This window comes from Hemicordylus capensis, chromosome 1 (assembly GCF_027244095.1).
Source record: "Hemicordylus capensis ecotype Gifberg chromosome 1, rHemCap1.1.pri, whole genome shotgun sequence".
NCBI lineage: Eukaryota > Metazoa > Chordata > Lepidosauria > Squamata > Cordylidae > Hemicordylus > Hemicordylus capensis.
The window spans coordinates 189,275,482-189,295,137 of record NC_069657.1 but is presented as its reverse complement, the minus strand read 5'-3'; the positions used below and the strand labels follow the sequence as shown (position 1 = coordinate 189,295,137).

General features: G+C 46.3%; 1 protein-coding gene across 3 annotated transcripts in view; it reads left to right on the top strand.

The window, feature by feature from the left end:
- Positions 1–17,821, top strand: part of DPP4 (dipeptidyl peptidase 4) — a 100,137-nt gene extending 82,316 nt beyond the window's left edge. The window contains exons 24-26 of one of the 3 annotated variants that reach the window (XM_053284918.1): positions 12,614–12,686; positions 12,937–13,010; positions 15,989–17,821. In XM_053284918.1, the coding sequence (XP_053140893.1) occupies positions 12,614–12,686; positions 12,937–13,010; positions 15,989–16,087 (246 nt within the window). In that variant the 3' untranslated portion in view covers positions 16,088–17,821. Of the gene's footprint in view, positions 1–12,613; positions 12,687–12,936; positions 13,011–15,988 lie in introns of those variants that run through there. The other 2 variants (XR_008313485.1, XR_008313484.1) reach the window with 2 other exon arrangements.
- Positions 17,822–19,656: the final 1,835 nt, after the last annotated feature.

Here is a 19,656-nt window from a genome sequence, read left to right as displayed (position 1 = left end):
ATCATTTTCTCCCAAGTGCAACAGGAGGACATCGGGGTAGGGAAACTGCCAAAAACTCATGGATAACCGGCAAGAGCTGGGTGAACACCATGCCCCTCCAACCTATCCATGAAATAGATGCTCGGCTGCCCAATCCAAGCTGAGTTCTCCATCTAGACTATCGGACCCACTTGTGGGCCCAAAAAACACCCTGGCAGTCCGCTGTGGCCTGGCAGGACCTGCTGAGAGAAAGAGAACAGGTAGACATCAAACATTAACATCCCACGCGTAACTCTTGTAGGCCTTGGAGCACCAGCGCCCGGTTCTCTGTACCACAGGCTCTGTGAGGTCCAGTCTGGCAGCGGTGGATGCCGCACCAGTACGGAAGGAGTGCAAGGAAAAAACCCTCGTGGGCCAGCCCCTTTTCTTCAGGGCACGTTGTAGCGCTGCCCAGACCTGAAACTGGGTGAGAGGTGAGCCGTCCTTGTGCAAGAACAGGCACCCCAGTGCTGGCCCCACCAGGGAGACATAGCATTCCAGGGCTGCCACCGGGCAAATCACTGTGCCTGCCGCCCTGTGCAGGGTGACCAACTGCCCCCGGCCCCTCTGGTCTATTTTGGAGTAAAGCAGCCTTAATGTTACTTGCTGGGCAAAGATGACCAAATAGTTCCTTTGCACTACACATTCCCTGGGCCCTGCTCTGCCTCTAACAAAAAGCTCCGAGGCCCAAAAAGCCCCAAAGAAGGCCACGACAATGGCAGCATGGAAAAGGGAGATCTTGAAGGAGGACCCACAAACTGAAGGCAAAAAGCCTATCAGGGCCTCAATAATATCGGGCATGAATGGGCGCCGGGAGTCAGGTTCAGGTGGGCTGGCTTGGGACCAGCCCTCCAACATACGGCATACCCGGAAATCGAGGGTGGCGTCGCCCAGGCCCCCTGCCTCGAAGACAAAGGTAAGGGTTTCCAAATAGCCTGCCATAGTGGTGGGAGACAGGCCTGAGGCTCTAAGGTGAACCAGGAATTGCATAAGGTGCTTGGGCCAGGGGGGTCAGCAGTCATCCAACCCTACCTGAGACCTGAAGCGCAGGAAAAACCTGACCTTCCTATCATATGCCACCCTGGTGCTGGGAGCTAACGATGACCAGATAGCATTGTGGACCTCTCTATGCCAAGGCTGCAGAGCCCAGGCAGCATGGGGTCCAGCTCCTGATTCACCCCAGGGGCTAGCTGACGGAAACGCTCCTCCTGCGAACAAGAGAGCGCATCCACAATGCCGTTGTACATGCCTGGAATGTGGTGAGCCATAAACAGTATATTATGGCGGAGGCACTGCAATACAAAGGCTCTGGCCAGGGACATTACCCGTGATGACTTGGAGGTAAGGGAGTTTACGACATGCACCACGGCCATGTTGTCGCACCAGAAGTGCACCGCTGACTTAGCAAAATCCCCAGCCCACACCTGCACAGACACGACAGTGGGGGGAAACTCTAGGAATGTGAGATCTCTAGTTACCCACTGTGCCTCCCAATCAGCGGGCCAAGTGGCTGTACACCACCATCCCCTAAAGTAAACCTCAAAGCCATGACTCCCTGCTGCATCACAGCACACCTGCAGCTCAGCCTCTAAGCATTGTTCCGCCCTCCAAAGGAGACCCCATTAAAAGAATCAAGGAAGGAAGCCCAGACCTGCAAATCCGCCCGCATGCCCACTGAGACCCGAACCCTGTGATGAGGCTCCTGAAGGCCTGCCAAGGCCTCACATAGGCACTTAAGGAAGGCCCTGCCAGGGGCCACCACTTTACAGGTAAGGTTCAGATGACCCAGGAGGACCTGCAGCTGGCAGAGGGTAAGCTTCTTAGCCTCCAAATTCTGGCAAACCAGCCTTTTCAAGACCTCTAGCTTCTCCTCCGGCAACTGGGAGCAGCCGCCCACAGCGTCTAATTCTATCCCCAGGAACACTGGGCCTTCGGTCTTATCTCCAGCCAATGGAACCCCTAACTCAGCACACATGGTGGTAGAAATGTGCAGTAAGTGTGCACATTGCCCGGACTCCCTGGGGCCAATGGAAAGAAAAACATGTAAGCAGTGGGCAGTATATCGAGAACCCACCTGCTTCCGCAGGTGCCACTCCAGAAAGGAACTGAAGGGCTCGAAGGCAGTGCAGGATACAGAACACCCCGTGGGCAGGGCTCTATCAATGTAAAAATGGCCCTGAAAGGAAAAGCCTAAGAGGTTAAAGTCCTTGGGGTGGACAGGGAAGAGCCTAAAGGCGGATTCCACGCTGCATTTGGCCATGAGGGCGCCCGGGCCGCAGGTGCGCTCTACGCATACCGCTATAACGATGTATAGCAAACCGAGCAAAGCTCACCGGAATGCCATTGTTCACCAAGGAGCCCTTGGGGAAGGAGAGGTGATGAATTCCCCCGGACGCTTCTTCGGCACCATGCCCAAAGGTGAAATGTGCAGGGTTGGGAGAGGCAGGGCCTTAACACTCTTCCCAGAGACACCTCCTTCTGAATTTTTTTTATAACAACCTGCTCCATGCCCCTAACCAATTGCAAGTTCCCCAAATTAATGTGAACTCTGAGTAGCTGACACGGGATACAAAAACAACAACACCCTTCCAGAGGTACTGAGCCTTTTCCTGCAGGGGGTAATTGCGTAGCCACTCTTGCAGGACGCCCAGGTTAACAGGACTAGGTCCCTTTTCCTGCAGTTGCTGGTGCAGGTCCCCCTGGGCCCTTCCTACTTCCCCCAAGGTCCCTGCCACCGCTCTTAAACCCCCATACCCTGGGGCAATTTGTGCCGGGGTGTCTGGCCCCACAGAACCTGCAGTCATGGTGATATCTACATGGGTCCCACGTGCACCGCCCGCCGTTATTGAATTCCCAGCACACAAGCTGTAGTTGAACCAGCTGTTGGGAGGCCCCAATGGAGGAAGAGGCCCCCGATGCAGCGGCTCTAGTTATAAGGTGCCCACTGTCTGCCCACTCACCCTGTATGGGCTGTGAGGGTGCCATGATCTGCAGCCAGAGCTCCTGATGCTGCCTGTCCCACCTGATGGTGGGTTCGAAGGCAGCCCTCATCCTAAAGGCTTGGTCAGGATGTACCAAAGGGGGCCAAGGCCCCTAGCCTGGGGCTAGAGAAAACCAAACCCCAGCAGGCTAGAAACAAGCCCAACCCCACACCCAGCTTGCCAGGCCAATGATTGGGCTGACCTTCCCCCAATAGATCCCCTGGAGCTTAAAAGCTCCAATGGCCCCAGAGCCCAAAGGCCCAACAGGCAATTCCCAGGAGCTTAAGAGCTCTGATGGCCCAGGGAGACGCCCCGGCTGGGCAGAGGAAAAACTTCCATGGAAGCCCTGAAACTCGTGGACCCAGGCCGGGCCTGGCTGGCCAAAGACTCAACCCTGCACCCAGCTAGCCAGGCCACCCAGGCTGCCCCCCCCCCACCGCCGATTCCCAGGAGCTTAAAAGCTCCAAACAACTCAGCCTGGTCGGGAAGGCCACTGCGCTTCCCAGTCCCTCCACCGACAGCTGAGGAGCCTCTGTCAGCCAGTGGCCAGCAGGCCGCAGCAGGGCCAGCGTGCTTCCTGCTCACTGTTGGGCCACTCAGCACCGCTCAGGGTTAGGCCCCCATTGTCCTTGCTCCACGTGGCCCGTTCTGAGAGCAGCACCAGAGATGTTGCCTGGTTGCTGCTTCAGACGCTACTGAGCCCGAACGGCCTTGCTGCGCTGTTCGAGCCAGCCTGGCCCTGCCCCTGGCAGCCCCACAGCCAATGGCTGCAGGGGAAAGGCTGGGAAGCCTCATGCCCTCATAGAGGACTGGGGCAAAGTAGCCACTCACCGCAATTCTCGGTGTAAGCGGCTCCACTCTGCCAGCTAAGAGAAGCAATGTCCATGTAAGAGTCTTCAGGGATTCAGGAAAATGTAGAGAGGGCAAAATTTCAGTTTTATTGAGACAATTTTAGTACAAACAGGTGTTTAGAGTGAAGCCTACTAACCTGCCCAAAGAGTAATCCATAAGGAGAACCTGAACAGAAACGGCTTCAGATTCTGGAATGCTAGAAATTAATAATAATAATAATTATTATTATTATTATATAATGAATAAACAGACAATTAAACCTTCCAGCCAGCATGGGATTTCTTGTGCCATGGGATTTCTAATTAAAGAAGAAAGGCGGGGCATTGCTGCTCCACTGTAAAGCTCTGTGGCAACAGTTTCGCAATATGATAGCTGTTGTTTTTCTCGTGTTGTGTAACTGCGGTCATGGAGCTTTATGACTGAGCACTGCTGCCCTGCAGTGCATCTTCATTGGCAGTGCTCATGTGCACTCAGGGTGAGAGTGGGACTCCAGCCACCCACATTCCCCTTGCACAGTATATCAGTCAATGGGGCTATTCTCACGATTAACAAAAATCGGGCTAGGAAAGCCTAGCCCGATTTTTGTTAATCGTCAGAACCACCGGGCTCGGCTGCGAGCCTGGTGGTTCTAGAGTGGGTAACCTGCTCTGGAACCCCTGGTAAAAAGCACCTGCTTTTCACAATTGTGAGTAGCCGCAGCGTGCCTTCGCACCGCGCCTACTTACAAATAGACCCCCAGCCGGGAGGCGAAAAGCTGCCTCCTGGGTCGGGGGTCTCCCCAATATGCCCTGTGCGCTCGTGCAGGGCATACTGGGGTTTGCGGGGGCTGCATGGCCCCCAAGCTCCCCAGCCCCCGCTGGCTCCATCTCGGAGCCAGCAACCATGTGGGCGGCCAATCCGGCCACCCAAGGCTCCCTGCCTGCTCGTCTGCGGGGAGAGCGGGCTTAGCCCTCTCTCCCCACAGTTTCTTAAAAAGCGCGTCTCACAGATCGTGAGACCCTCTCAATATCTTCTATGCTTAACAATGTAGGGTCCATGGCAAATACCAGTACAGATACTTCATTGCTTAAGCTGTCTCAGTAAACTTTGCATTTAAAATAAGTAATTTTAATGTACATGTGTCCAGGCTTTTATTCACACTGCATATGTACCAATAGACCTCTTTTACATTTGTTTCTTTCCTTTCCTTTTTCTTATTTCCTTGATGTAGTAATCCTTGCCTTCACCTTTCTTGATGTAGTAACCCTTGCCTTCACAATTGTACCATGTGTACAATTTATATACATTTCCCCTTTCCATGATAGTTAGGCTATTCTTGTGTATTGCCAGATGTGCATCCCCTTTAGACAGTGCAAGTGTTGGGGTGTGCAAAAACTTTAACAAGGGAAAGAGCCCATTGCAGTATGCTGTAAAAGAGGTGGATGTATGCAAAAGTTGTTTCTTTTAAAAAGCAGAAAGATATTTGTTGCACATAGATGTGGGGGAAAACAAATAGGTATGCAACTACATTTTAAAAAATAAGGACAAGAACTAAACAATACATGTAAGCATATGTAACAAAACCCCAGTGGCCATTTTTGTAAAAGAACCCCTTTGGGAGTGGGGAGGGGTCAGTTGGGAATGTTCTACTTAACCTTTCAATCACTTACAGTGTTTCCTTTATAAATCCTCCGCTCTGGCATTTCCCCTGTGGGGTTCCAGACATAGGTTTCCCCTTGCAAAAACACATCTGGAACTTCACATGGGGGAAGTGGCTGGGGGAAAGGAATTGCAGCAGAAACGTGATGGGGGAGGATACGGTTAAGCATGCATTCCCCCGCCATTGCTTGTCCACTCTGAATCTCCCCCTCCCCTCCTGAAGCAGCTTTTCTCCAACATAAGCAACTGTTGGGATTTTGTTCTACATCTTTGCATGTAACATTTAGTACTGCTCTACGATCTAGGTGGAGGACAGGTGGAGCAAAGGCTGGGCATTGCTAGACATTTCTCCAGAAGTCCTTTCCTGGTGTTAAGAACCATCATGGTGAAACTGGTCCCCATTTGAGACAGGACTCATTTTAGTACTGTCTTAATTGTGTTTTATGGTTTCCCCACAAAGATTGTGAACCACCCAGGGACTTGCATATGGGGTGGTATAAAGATGTGTTAAAATAAAATAAAGTAAAGTAAAACCAGCTGGCCATGAAGCAGAGGGGACAAGACGCAAACTTTCACTCCAAGCTACCTAACAAAGTAGTTTAGACAAAATGAGATAACCTCGTGTGCACTCGCCCAATCTTTTATAAGAAAGCTGGGAATCAGATGTGAGTAATGGGTAAAGTAACCAGGGGTTCCAGGGGTGCCCTACCTGGGGTTTCCTACCTTGGATCCCCAGATGTTGTTGGACTACAACTCTCATCATCCCTAGCTATAGTGACCTTTGGGAATGATGGGAGTTGTAGTCCAACATCTGTGAACCCAAGGTTTGGAACCCCAGGAGTAATTGACACTGGGGGCAAACTGATAAACAGCATATACCATAACTAATTACTTACATCAGCCTTTTTGGTCATATCCATATAAGAATTGGCATTTGAAATCTCAGTTTTGATAGTAATATAGGCCCTTGTGGTTTTCCTATTGCCCTTCTCCTGAGATAACATGATGAAAGGGGTGACAACCTCTTGGGGGAATCTTTGATACAGAAAAATGAGGTTTTTACCTTTTTACTGTTGTCCCCTCGCCTTCCATTGCTTGCCTCAGATATTTCCAGCTCCCCCAAATGTCCTTATTTGAGCCCACTACTTTTGATGCCTCACTCCCACCTTCTCCCTCGTCATCCGTACTTTCTTTTTGGGTTTTGTTTGCTGAATAATTTGGGGTTCTCTTAAGGTAGCAGATCAGCAAGGCACTGATGCAAATGGAAGTCTCATAACTTGCTACAGATTGAAATGTTAGTGCTCTGGGTGCACAAAGTCACTCAGCAGCTTCACAGCACAGATGGCACCAGAGGACTGTGTCATCCTTTCATGCCAGGAGTCGCATTTTCCTGGCACAGCTTCCATTGCTGGCAGTGTCCACGTTGAAACTGCCAGTACCAAAGAGCTAAAGGTTGCCAGTGTGTTACTCAGAGGATGGAACTGGAGGTTGCCGGCTAGAGGGAGGGGGGCGGGTTAGAGAGTCTGATCAGACTGGTGGCACAGCATGACATCCCCTGAAGGTGGAAACGGGAACGCTTTGTTCAATATGTGCTACAAGAGTCAAGTGGGGACAGAGACTCTTTTTGGCATGTCACACACCATAAGAAATTTAATTCCTTTCACCTGCCATGTCCCTAATATCATGATTTCCCATGCTTCTTTCACCCACCTCCCAAGAAAACAGGGCTTCCTCTTCTCAGGATGACATCTTCCATCCCTAAGAGTCAAACATCAACTCCCCTCTTGCTGCTGCTGCTTATTATTGTTGTTGTTGATATCCACGTTTTGATGGGTTTGATATAAAGTAACAATCATAATTTATTGAATTTTCTGCGACTTTTGACGTTGAGTTTGTTCTTCCAGTAGCTGCTGCTATTATTCTTGTTAACACAGTCAGACAGGTGTTATTAACTGGTTTGTTTTATCCAGACATCGAGTCCTTCCCAAGGACGTGGGATGGCTGAATTTTATCATCAATACTGTTGGTTATTATAGATATCGTCGAAAAATATAGGCTGTTCCCAATAAAGCTGCTTTTTGTAATTGGCTGATGATGATTTCTGTGTCCCCTATGGTGTTGAGGTGCTCTTCAAGGTCTTTTGGGACTGCACCCAGGGCGCCAATGACCACTGGGATTATTTGGGTCTTTTTCTGCCACAGCCTTTCAATTTCAATTTGTAGATCTTTGTATTTGGTGATTTTTTTTCTATTTCTTTTTCTTCTATTCTGCTATCCCCTGGTATTGCTATGTCGATTATTTTGACTTGTTTTTCTTTCTTCTCGACGACAGTTATATCTGGTGTATTGTTGAGAAGGATGCCTTCTAGCCAATTCATTGCTGCCCCCATACAAGTAGTACCTTGGGTTGTTAGAGCTACCCAAGACCCTATGCTAGACAAGCAAGGAGGAGCCAGCTGGGTCTGCCCTCCCTGGCAAACCATTGCCTCCTCTTGCCATTGTCTTTCCAAAAGGTCCATGCGGCAAATAACAGTGTTGCAGTGCTCAGGCACTGGAGATGGAAATAGGAGCTGACTCAGGCGGCACAACCAGAATCGGGGCCCTTAACGCCCCATTTTTTTGGATCTGATTGCAAAGTGCCTGGGTATGGGCTTAGGTCGCCCGTCACCTCGGAGAGTGCCAGCAAAGCAAGCATTTGATCCTTTGCAAAAGCTGAAACCCCTCTCTGTGTGTTGATGGCAACACCTGTTCCCTTGGAACCTAAATGAACTGAGGAGGTGTGCTGCAGAGCGAGAGTCCAACCCAGTGCATCTGCTCGTGTTTATTATCATGTGTGCCTGAAAAATGCAAATCGCAGCATAAAATTAAAACACACTGCATACCATTATTCACACTAAGCACAAAAATTCAGGCACACTGTACAGAAAAATCAAAGTAGGCTCATATTTTTAAATTCCTCTCCCTGCCTGTGATCTAATACAGCATAGACATAGTTGTCGAACAACATTTTAAGCAGGTAGTGATGAGGAAGCATGGATGCCAGCAAGGCAGCAGGTTCAGCCAATGTTCTGCAGCTGATCTGAAAGGTCCCTTCCATTTTTTCCTCCAGACTTCCAAGGGGCAAATATGAAGGGGTCCTTTTTGGCAATGTTTAGATGCGGACTTCTAAATGCTAAGTTATTTCTCACCCTATTGGCAGCTGCTATTTTTTTAAAAAAACGGAAATCCCTTCAGAATATCATAACTTGTACTGATATAAACAGGCCCCATCCACAAGAGGAGAAAATGGGGAGGCTGATTTGGTGTTTTGATACTTGGAGCAAAATCCTTAAAAGTTTTGTTGGGGAGGGCAGTTCACCACTGGCGAGTGGTGTCCTTTTCTCTTTTTAAAAACTCTGTTCTGTTGCGCCTCTTTGGGCAACAACAGCAGGCGCTCAGTGATTAGAGTTGTCCAATTGACATTCGCGCCCACCCCAGAATGCCCTGGAAATGACACAGCATCATGGTGTTGCATCCCCAGTGCATTGGGAGGAAAGATGTTCACTGGCTAGAGCTGACCATCAGGAAGACATCTAGCATTCCCAACTCTGCTGCCGCCACCGCCGTCTGTGGAAGGCCGTGAGCATGACTGCCACGTCAATTGCTGGCTCACTACATGGTGCCATAATTATCTGAATAGAAGACAGCCCTGAATTTAAGATGACCCCCTGAAAAAATAGCAGTTAAATACAGGATATACTGTACCTGTATTCACACAAAAGGAACAGCACTCTGATTTTAAGACATCAATTTGTAACATCAAAGAACTTGGGGCGGGGGGACTAGTTTTGGATTCAGATAAATACAGTGAGCCACCATTTCTCACCCACCCTCTGAAGTCAACCTGTTTCCTTCATCCTCCCCTCAGATTTATTCAGCATCCTTGAATTTTGCCAGAATTGCTTCTGAGAGAATTTTCAGATCGGCCCTGGTGTGTTTTTGCCCTCATTTATATACATCACTTTTGCAGCCAGTCTAGGGAATGATTGGGTTGGATTAGGCTGGTCTAAATTAGTACAGAGTGAGAGGTCTGTGATATCAGTCCATTATGGTCCTTTTAATGTAAATAGTTATTTTGGCAGAACCTCATTTTATGATGCAGTAACATGTCCTTTCAGAAGTTGGAAGAAACCATCTAGATCAGGGGTAGGCAAACTTGACCCTCCAGCTGTTTCTGGACTACAACTCTCAGCACCCCCAGCCACAATTTATTAAGCTGCACAGAATTTGAGAGTCACTTGGACTCTCAAAAATTGCAGACTTCTGCTGAGCTAACCATTGCAGTTAGTAGCTTGAGCCAAGGAGCATCATTTGAATGCATACAAAGACTTGTGCATGCACCTCAGGGCCATCTCTAAACAGTGGCCCTCTCTGACAGTGTTATAGAAGAAGCTGAAAAAACCACTTGCTGAAGAGCGTGGAAGACCTATAGTAGTCTGTGTCTCTGCACACCTTCAAGTATGACCCTCTGGATTGCAGACCAGAAGAGAGGAAAGCCAGTGAGTGAGGACTCAGAGTACCACTCTAGAAAGACCAAGAGGAGGTCTGGATTGCTGGCCTGGTGTGTGTGTGTGTGTGTTATGTGTGTGTGTGTGAGAGAGAGAGAGAGAGAGAGAGCTAGCTGATGGCTTGTGCAGAAGTGGTGGTGGTGGGAATGGTAGTATACTGGTTTTCATGGGCTGCTAGGAGAGCATGTTCTTAGTGGGGACTGTTAAACTTGTGAAAGAGGTTGTTTTGCATCTCGCTCTAAATTTTGATATGCTGTTGGCATGTATTTGAAGCAGTCGTCAGTTTGGCAATCTTCTGCTAGCAGATTTGAAATGTTCAGTCCTCAAGAACTGCTGCATCATTAGGTTATGCAAAACAGGGTACAATTTTGTAAATATGCCATCTTGTACTGATATGACATTTGTTCTATTATCCAAGAAATATGCCAAGGGGAGAAAGACCTTCAGATTCCAGCCAAACTTTCACTTGTTTGTTGAATGCTGATAAAATGTTGACTGCTGTGTGAACTTTTAACAAAGCCAGTTCTCCTTGCAGTGGCCTTAGAATAGCAGAGGGCAGCAGGGGAATTTGACCACTGGGCTCTTTAAAGCTATTTACGGAAGCTAAGAGATGTATTTTCCTGCAAAAAGGCCCCCCAGGCATATTTTGGGGCATCATGTGTGACTCTTCAGTGGAAACGAGGAGCTCAGTTTTCCCTTATAAGCATATACTAACTGTAGCCCAGTTTATCCCATAAAGACTATGCTAAACTTAGTGAGCTTTCCTTAATGAATACCATATGAGGACAATGACTGCATTTTTGGCTGCCCTCTAATTCTTAGGAGATACTGTACTTTTATGTGAGTTTGTTGACTGTAAAGAACTGAGAAAAAATAGGTCATTTTTGCCAAGAGATGGAAAAATCTGCACAGGGTTTTCACTGGGGCTCAGATGCTCTTAAACTAGCACATTGGATTTGTTCCAGCTGCAATGCTACACTAAACCTCAGATTGATCCTCACTAGTCCATATGGGTGACCATCAGAGAACCTAGAAGAATGTAGTGCACAGGCCTGTGCAATGTAGTACCTTCTCCTTGCATAGATGTCCATTATTTCATGTAAAAATCTGCAGCACTCTGCCCACTGAACAGTTTAGTTGCCACTGTTGACTTGATAACACCAATCACTTGTTGAAGGAGAAGGTGCCACCACAGAGTCTTTGGCTGACACAGAGAGCAAGGAAGCACCAGTACAGTGAGAGGAGCAGGCTAGCAGCACTTTCCAACTAATTGTGCTGATGCACCAGGGAAGGGGCAATTTTTGGCAGCCTCCTAAGAATTTTGACAATCTCATAAGAACAGCCCTGCTGGATCCAGCCCAAGACCTGTCGGGTCCAGCATCCTGTTTCACACAGAAGCCCACCAGATGCCTCTGGAAAGCACACAAGCAAGAGGTAAAGGCATGCCCTCTCTCTTGCTGTTGCTCCTCTCCCTTTGTGCAGCCCTCAGGAACATATTTTTTGGGAAACACAGAAGGCTTCCTGGGGAAGGGGAGCAGCATTTCTTCTATCAAGGAATTCCCAATGTTGTTGACTACAACTGCCAGCATCCCCAGCTGTGATGGCCTTTGACTGATAATTATGGGAGTTGTAGTCAGCAACATCTGGGATTCCGTGTTAGAGGGAACCCTGAAGGGGAGGGCATCAAAAATGGCCCCTTCCCCAGTTCACCAGTGCAGTTAGTTGGGGAGTGCTGTTAGGCTGCTCCTCTCACTGCACTGGCCATTCAGTTCCAGCCATTCATTTCTTTTAATGTGCAGATTAGTTTTCCCTGTGGGAAGCACAGGTAGGTATATGAACATACACATCTCCTTCTTACTTCAAGGAACACCATGTTTATAGGCCTGGCGTTTTTGTTTTGTTTTGTTTTTGAATTAAGAATGAATGAATGGATAGCTTTATTACAATCAATGATCAGTTATATATACAAACAGATGATACTAGGTTAGCTGTTGATGGATCTTTAACAGCAGCTGCACAAAATTTGGCAACCTTGTAGGTGGTAGAAGGTTTCTTATCTGCAAGGAGGAGTGTGGTGTGAAATTCAGCAGTCCAGTTGGGAAGGCATGATAGCAAGGCAGAAATAAGACTGCACTGGCTATCATTATAAAACAAAACAACAGCACATGGTGGACAAATTTGACCTCACCTGAGCCACAGAGGTATAACCGACTTGCCAGAGGTTTTTTAGAAACCTTCCGGATAAAACCGCTGATGGTAAGGTGTCATATCTTGCTCTGAGGAAAACCCTGTGATGGTTTGGTAAAGAGAGGGACAATAGCTAGCTAGCAGGTTCCCAGTTAAAGTCACCAAGGCACCCTCTTATGGTCTCCAGGATGAGCTTAAATCATTCTGATGTTCAGTATCCAAGACCCTCTGTTAGAGGAACTCCTTGGCTTGACTATAATCTAATAATGACAAATGTTCAGCAGAGAGGCAGATTTTTTGAATTAAGGAATGTAGTGACGAGCATTAACGTCCCTTGATGACCAACAGTAGATTATAATTTTTATTCCTATTTTTTATATATACATCTTAGAATTCCACAGTGATGGCCAGAGCTCAGAACTTCCGACAGGTTGAGTATCTTCTGATCCATGGAACAGCAGATGGTGAGTCACTCTTAACTGGATATCATAATAAATCAGACTAAGCTGTGATTCTGCTACTGAACTGCAATGTAATCAACAAAGTAATCCCAAGACAATTTCACAACCTTGAGAGTACTTTCTTGATTTCTGTCTATTATCTAATAAGCAAGACTGTAGATTTGTGGTCCAGCGCTGGTAGTTGACGCTCTTTATCCCTCCCTTCTGACATTTTGTCTTTATTCATGGTATTTTTCCTGTTTTTAATTCCCAGATAATGTTCATTTTCAGCAGTCAGCCCAAATCTCAAAAGCTCTGGTTGATGCAGAGGTGGATTTCCAAGCTATGGTATGTCTTGGTGTTTATAACTAATTTTATTCAGGAATCAGACATGAGGAAAGCAAGTAGTGCTTACAAAACTGCAGACAGGCACCCAAATCAAACAGGAAGAAATGTAGATGTATGGCTGTGGCATGTTTCTGGGCAAAATACAAAGTGCTGGTTATTACCTTTAAAGCCCTGAACAGCTTAGGTCCAGGTTACCATAGAGAGCACCTTCTTCGGTATGATCCCCATCACACGTTAAAGTCATCTGAGGAGGTGCGTCTCATGTTACCACCGGTACGTCTGGGGGCGACTCAGAGGCAGGCTTTCTCTGTAGCCGCTCCTGGACTGTGGAATGCACTCCCGGCAGAAATCCATAATTTGAACTCTTTATTGGCTTATAGGAGAGCCCTTAAGACCTATTTGTTTGGCCTGGCCTTCCAGAGTTTTTAAATTGTTGTAAAGGGTTTTACAACAACCCTTTGTTGTAAAAACAAACAAACGTAGCCCCCCCCCCACTCCTCCCTCTCCCCCAAACAGAAAAGCCTAATCCAGGAGCTTAGAATTACCAGTCAGAAGGGTGCATAATCTCATTCTCTGCAATACTACTAATAGTCTATCCTGGGGCTTTGTAAGCAAGGGAGGATAGAATCCAGTGCCCTGCTTCCCTAAAATAATTTGGCATTTTTGCTAGGGATGTGCACGGAACCGGCAGGGGCCAGTTTGATGGCGGGGGGTGATAACTTTAAGAGCAGGGGAGGATGCATTCCCCACGCCCGCCATGTTTCCCCTACCGGCACTCGCTGAAAAACTAGTCTGGCAGGGTGGCAGCATACCTCCCTGTCACCCCGTGCGCTCCTCCGACCGAAAGTGACAGGATGTAGCATGCACGTGTGTGTTTCAGCAAGTGCAGGCGGGGAAAACGCGGCAGGCCTCCAAACAGGTTCGTGCACATCCCTAATTTTTGCAACTCATCCCAAAACTCCATGTACAATCTTTGATTAGGCTTTTCAGCTTCAGTAAGTACATCAACAACACTTGCTGTTTCTTCCTGTTGGCCCAAAGGGCCACTGTATATACACAGATACACACTCTTCTGAAAGTTTTCATTGTACATTTTGGATCATTCTTTGGATTACTCCCGTGCAGATGTCATAGCTTGAACACATATAGTCCACATAAAACCTTATATTTAAATAGTGAAACCTTAAGTTTAAATAGTGGCCGTCCAGTTCTGCCTAGGGATTAACAATGCTGGCTCATGTACTGTGCAATGCACCATGGAGCACCACTCTTGCTACGATGTCTATGGGAACAGCATAGATTGAGTGATGTTTACACAGATGCAGAAGCATGTGCAGCATCCCAGTTGGTCTCATTGGTTGGGCAGTATGTGAGTCATTGAAGGCAACAGAGAATCTCTTGTTTGTAACAATCCCAGCAAAGGGAATTTTGTATCCTGTATCCATTCCAGGGAATTATGCACAATTTAGTGTTCTAAAGGCACAGCATCCCTCTAGTGGCTGTTGCTGGTGCCTACCTTATATTTCTTTTTAGATTGTAAGCCCTTTGGGGACAGGGGGTCATCTATTTATGTATTATTTATTTTTCTGTGTAAAACACTTTGAGAACTTTGGTTGAAGAGTGGTATATAAATGTGCATAGTAGTAGTAGCCTGTTTTTTACTCTTTCAGAGTTAGGTGACAGTCATCAAAAATTCCCCCTTCCCTGGTGCACTGGTACAGTTAGTCTAGAAGTGCTGTTAGTCTTTTCCTCTCACTGCATGGTGCCTCCTTGCTCTGCATGTCAGCCAGTGCCCTCCAAGATACAACACTGGCATGCTTTTGTTGAGACCTGTTAGGTTTGCACTTTTGCAGTGCAATCCACATCCATGGAAGTCGGTGGCATGGTGCCCATTGTTTTAAATAGCTGTGTGCTGGGTCCTTAAGGCACAATTTCACAAACAATTTAAATCAACTAGCTGGATTTAAATACCTTTAGGACAGAGACCTCGCAAATATTTGAGTTTAAGAACAAACTTAACTGGTTATTTTCATTTCAACATTAAAATAAGTGTTGCTATGGGCTTCAATAAGATACAAGTATCACTTCAGATGCATAAATTGGTTATAGGGGTGTGCATGAACTGGTTTGGCGGTCTATTCACAGACCACCAACTGGTTCGAAAGACCAGTGTTTGAGGCGGGGAAGGGGTTGCTTTAAGGTGCGGGGAGGCTGTCCTTACCTCTCCTGCCACGTTTTCCTCACCAGCACTGCTGTCAGAATCACTGCTGCGGGGCAGCTGTATATGATCTTGCCACCATAGTCAGCGTAAAGCATGCACGCCGACCACTTCTGTTATTACACTGACCAGGGCAGCAAGAGGGTATACAGCCACCCCACATCAGTGATTCTGACAATGCAGCAGTGCCAGTGGGGGAGACGTGGCAGGGGAGCTAAGGACACCCTCCCTGCATCTTAAAGCAACCCCCCATCCTCCCGGGAGTGCACAGTACCGGTTCCATGCACATCCCTAATCGATTGCATATTTTATATTGTCAAATCAAATATTTTAAAATATGGTGGCAGACATGATGTGCAGCAGTAGGTTGGCCTAAGAAAGTTGCAGAGAGCCTCCATGGAGCCTGTGGCAATGGCACAATGCACAGCCAAGCAGGTGTCGAGGGAGATGTCAGGAACGTTATTTCTGCAAGTGGAAAGGCCTTTTGGAAGGAGGGGAAAGAAGTGGAAATTGGTCCCCCCCCCACACACACACACCAGTTTGGCTACATAATGCACTGTCACTGCAGGGACCCTGGAGACTCCTTATGGACCTGCAGTCTTTCGTATGCTGATGTACTGCTGTGCATCATGTCAGCCAGTATCTGCTTTGCACAGGGTAGCTGGGAAAACAGTATTACTGTTTGGTATTGTTTTTTTAAAAAAAATCTAGGATGTCCTGTAAGCTGCATTTGGTGATACCTTGCCTTTGTTCTCTCTAGTGGTATACAGATAAAGATCATGCAATTGGAGGCCTTGCCCACAACCATATCTACATCCATATGAGCCATTTTATTAAGCAGTGCTTTGCATTGTCATAATACTGAGAAGACAACCTGCATCTCATGCTGGCATTTGTTTTATGAAGTTCGGGGCAGGGCGGGAGAAGCACTTTCCTAGTTAATTGTCTCATCTTACAATGCACGGAGACAGTCAAGTTGATTTCTATGGACATTTGAATGAAGAAAATATGTGTTTTTTACCTTTGTAATTCCTTTATATAATAATCCTCTGAGCAAGAACCAAAGATCTGCAGGGATCTCTCACACATGCAAAAACATTCCCTTCTCTGCAGATGGGTATTTGCCTCTCAAGTGGGTGGGGTTGCTTTCCTTGTAGAAAGTCCTACATATGAAGACTCTGGGCATGGAGTGAAGCACAGGAATGAGTACAAGAGCCAATGGATTGCAGCAGTCTCTTGTGAAGGGGTGGGGGAAGTAACCATTACTCTTTTGAAACAAAGTTTAAATCAGGTTTCCATGTTATTTGTTATAAGCCGCGTGGGGTGGGGGGGTGATACTTGAACGGCTGAATTCTAGAATTAGCAGCACATGATGCTTGCAGAACATGACAACCCTTTTGTAACAAAATGGAATTAGTTCTAGCTTTCCAGGCTGCTCCAGTCCTGCAGCCAGATTATGTGGGCAGCTCATCTGTTTCTTGCCCATCTCTGTCCCATTTAATGAAGCCAGATCTTGAGCTTGGCAATGGCAGAACACTTTGAGAATCAGGAACATGTGTTTTGTGTGGATACCACAGTGAGTTCTGACAGATACACACACACACACACACACAGACACAGAGCCTCAGGACTTTAGAAACATGTATACTGGAAGTGATTTGGCTAGTAGTAAAATTCTGAATACTACCAGCATTTTGCCAGTATCAGTGGTTGTGCCTGTTGGATGAACCAGTCACAAAACCCCAGCCTCATCCAATTGACAACCGCATCTTCTTTGCTGATAGCACCTTTACCAAGTGTTATCTGTCCAGTATGCTGTTTCCAGTAAGAGACCTGTAGCAGGTCCTCTTCATGCACATACCTAATGGTGTAGGAGCTGCTTCCATGTGGTATTATTGTTGCTGACCGTGGTCTTTCCCACTTGCTTTTTGTTTTCGTTCCTGGTGGAATGCAGGTTGACTGGGGGAGCCATGGCTCAAACATCTATTAGAGTAAAATATTCAAGTGTGTGTGTGTGTGTGTGCGCGTGCACACGCGCGCGCGCACACACACACACGCACACCCCATGGTACTATACCACAGGGAAGTGGCTCCTGTATGACTGCAGGTGGAGTCTCAGATGCTATGGAATGAGGGGCATGTAAGACATGGAGCTGTTCTTTTTTTTTAGGCCATTGTGCTTTCCAAGCACCATCCATGTGATGTGAGACTTCAGCAGGAAGCCATCTTTGGTGTGCTTCACAGGTCTCCCCTTCTTAAGTAATATTTTAATATAAGCCCTGTGGAGCATTCCGTTTTGGTTTTTTTCAGGCAAACATGACCACTACTGGTAAATCACAAATAGTTAAATAAAACACAACATCCTCCAGCTAATATGAGCAATATAATTTATGTGAATGAGGTATACCTTTTTGGCTTTATTTCTCATCTGATGCTGTGGTTGTTTTACAGTGCCCTGCCCATTCATGACATTCCATACCACTTTTAACCAAAGTGCCTTAGAATTTATTCAACGTGCTCTTAATTGGCAACATATTTTGTCCCACAAATGTTGCCGTTCTGAATGCAATGTAATAAAGCCATATTTGTGGTACTATTTGTTGTGTGTGCATCATTTAAAATTGGTCATCTACTTTAGTAACCATTCATTTGTTAGCAACCTCTTCAGCAATTGAAGGTTGTTACAGCAATTTCATGGTGGTAATAAATGAAAAGTTAACCCAGTGAAGTATTAGCAGCTTTTCATGATTGTGTCAATTCCTACTATTATTTCACTGCAAAGTTTTACATGACTGCTTTGCATTCAGTGCATCCACATCAAATCGATTTGCTACATGTGGCTGTTTCTCTGGCATGGTGAGCTGTTAGTGACATTAGGTGTTAATTTTAAAAAACTGGCAAGTAAGGGAGGAGAGCTGGCAGCGAGGGGGGGGAAATCAAAGCTTTGGTGATGCTTGTCACAAATGAGAAAAGGACTTTGGTGGAGGAAGAAAATGTGTCCTGCTTTCACAAGCACTTTATGTTGTGTAGGAAGCTTCAAAAATTGAAGAATGCCAAAATATGCAATGAATTCACAATTCCCTATTCTATGGATGTCTTTAGAGAAATACCCCTATTTTATTGATATTGGGCAGATGCTATATGTTTAGCTTTCTCTGTAAAGAATAAGCAGGTAAGTTGGAAAGGACAGAATAGTTGAAAAGACAGCCAGATTTACTCCCACAATGGAGATTTAGGGGTGGGGTTAATCTTAAAAAAATTTCAAGATGTTAAATGCTTGGTCCAATTTACTCCTGACTCAAGTATTCTGTCTGTGGAACTGGCTTTTATTTAGGAAAACAAATAAAATAATATATACACACAAGTTTAGGGTATTTTCTTTAGAGTATTGGGAAATAATCTGTATATAACCTTTGTGGTGCTTGGGCCAGGTTTGCAAGCTATGGAGAACAACATTTATGGAGTGTTTAGGTTCAGTTAGGTCCCTTGAGCCACATAACAAGGATACAGTGACAGTTGCTTACCCTCTAGCAAATAAGAACAGGGCTGCTATAGTCTTTTAAGGCACAATCTATTTCAGTTCCAAAATGGAAAGTACATAGTGCTATTTTCAGTCTCAGAGTTTGCAACATACTTCCTTTCAACACGGGAGCATTCTAGTCTAGAGGCTATATGAATATGGACTTCCGTCAGCTTTACACCTTTAGTGTTGCTGCTGCAGCAGCTGGAAGCAGAATAATTACTGTGATTGCACACAGCAGTGAATATAGGACTATCTTCTTCAAAAGAATCCTGCAGTGCACTTCTCCATGGGTAGGTTTCTATGTATGTTCACTCAGAAGTAAGTCCCATTCCATTCAATAACATTTCATGCCTAGAAAGTGTGCTTAGCATTACAGCCTTCACCCAGCAAATATTTCTTCATTTTACGTTCTCAAGTGACTCTTGCTTCACTTGCCATTAATTAGTCATTGCCTGAACAAGCTCCCTCAGTAGTTTAGCAGGCAGTAATTGCCTTCTAATAAACTGAGAGAGAATGGTGAAGAGCTCCAGAAAGAGCAAATACATCCATTGCACTGGATGGTATTGAAAGGAGAGGATCCACAAAGCCTTGAAAGGTTAGCAGAAACAGCCTTCTGGCTTTCTGTTTGCCCTCTCCGAGCCTCTTTTCTAAACCAACCTCTACTTGTATTACTTTTTTGCTTTACTGATCCAACAGGAGGTAATGTGAGCATGAAGGAGTGCATGTTTCTAGGCTGAAAGCCCAACCCGGATGAATTGTAAACATCATTTCATGTTCACATTTCCTCCTGTTAAGATGGCAGTGAACATATAGAGCAACAGCATATAGTAGCTTGGTTTAGGAACAAGTCATAAGTCAAAAGGTTTTAAGGGGGCACAGCACAAAAGAACTGTGTGTCTGAACTC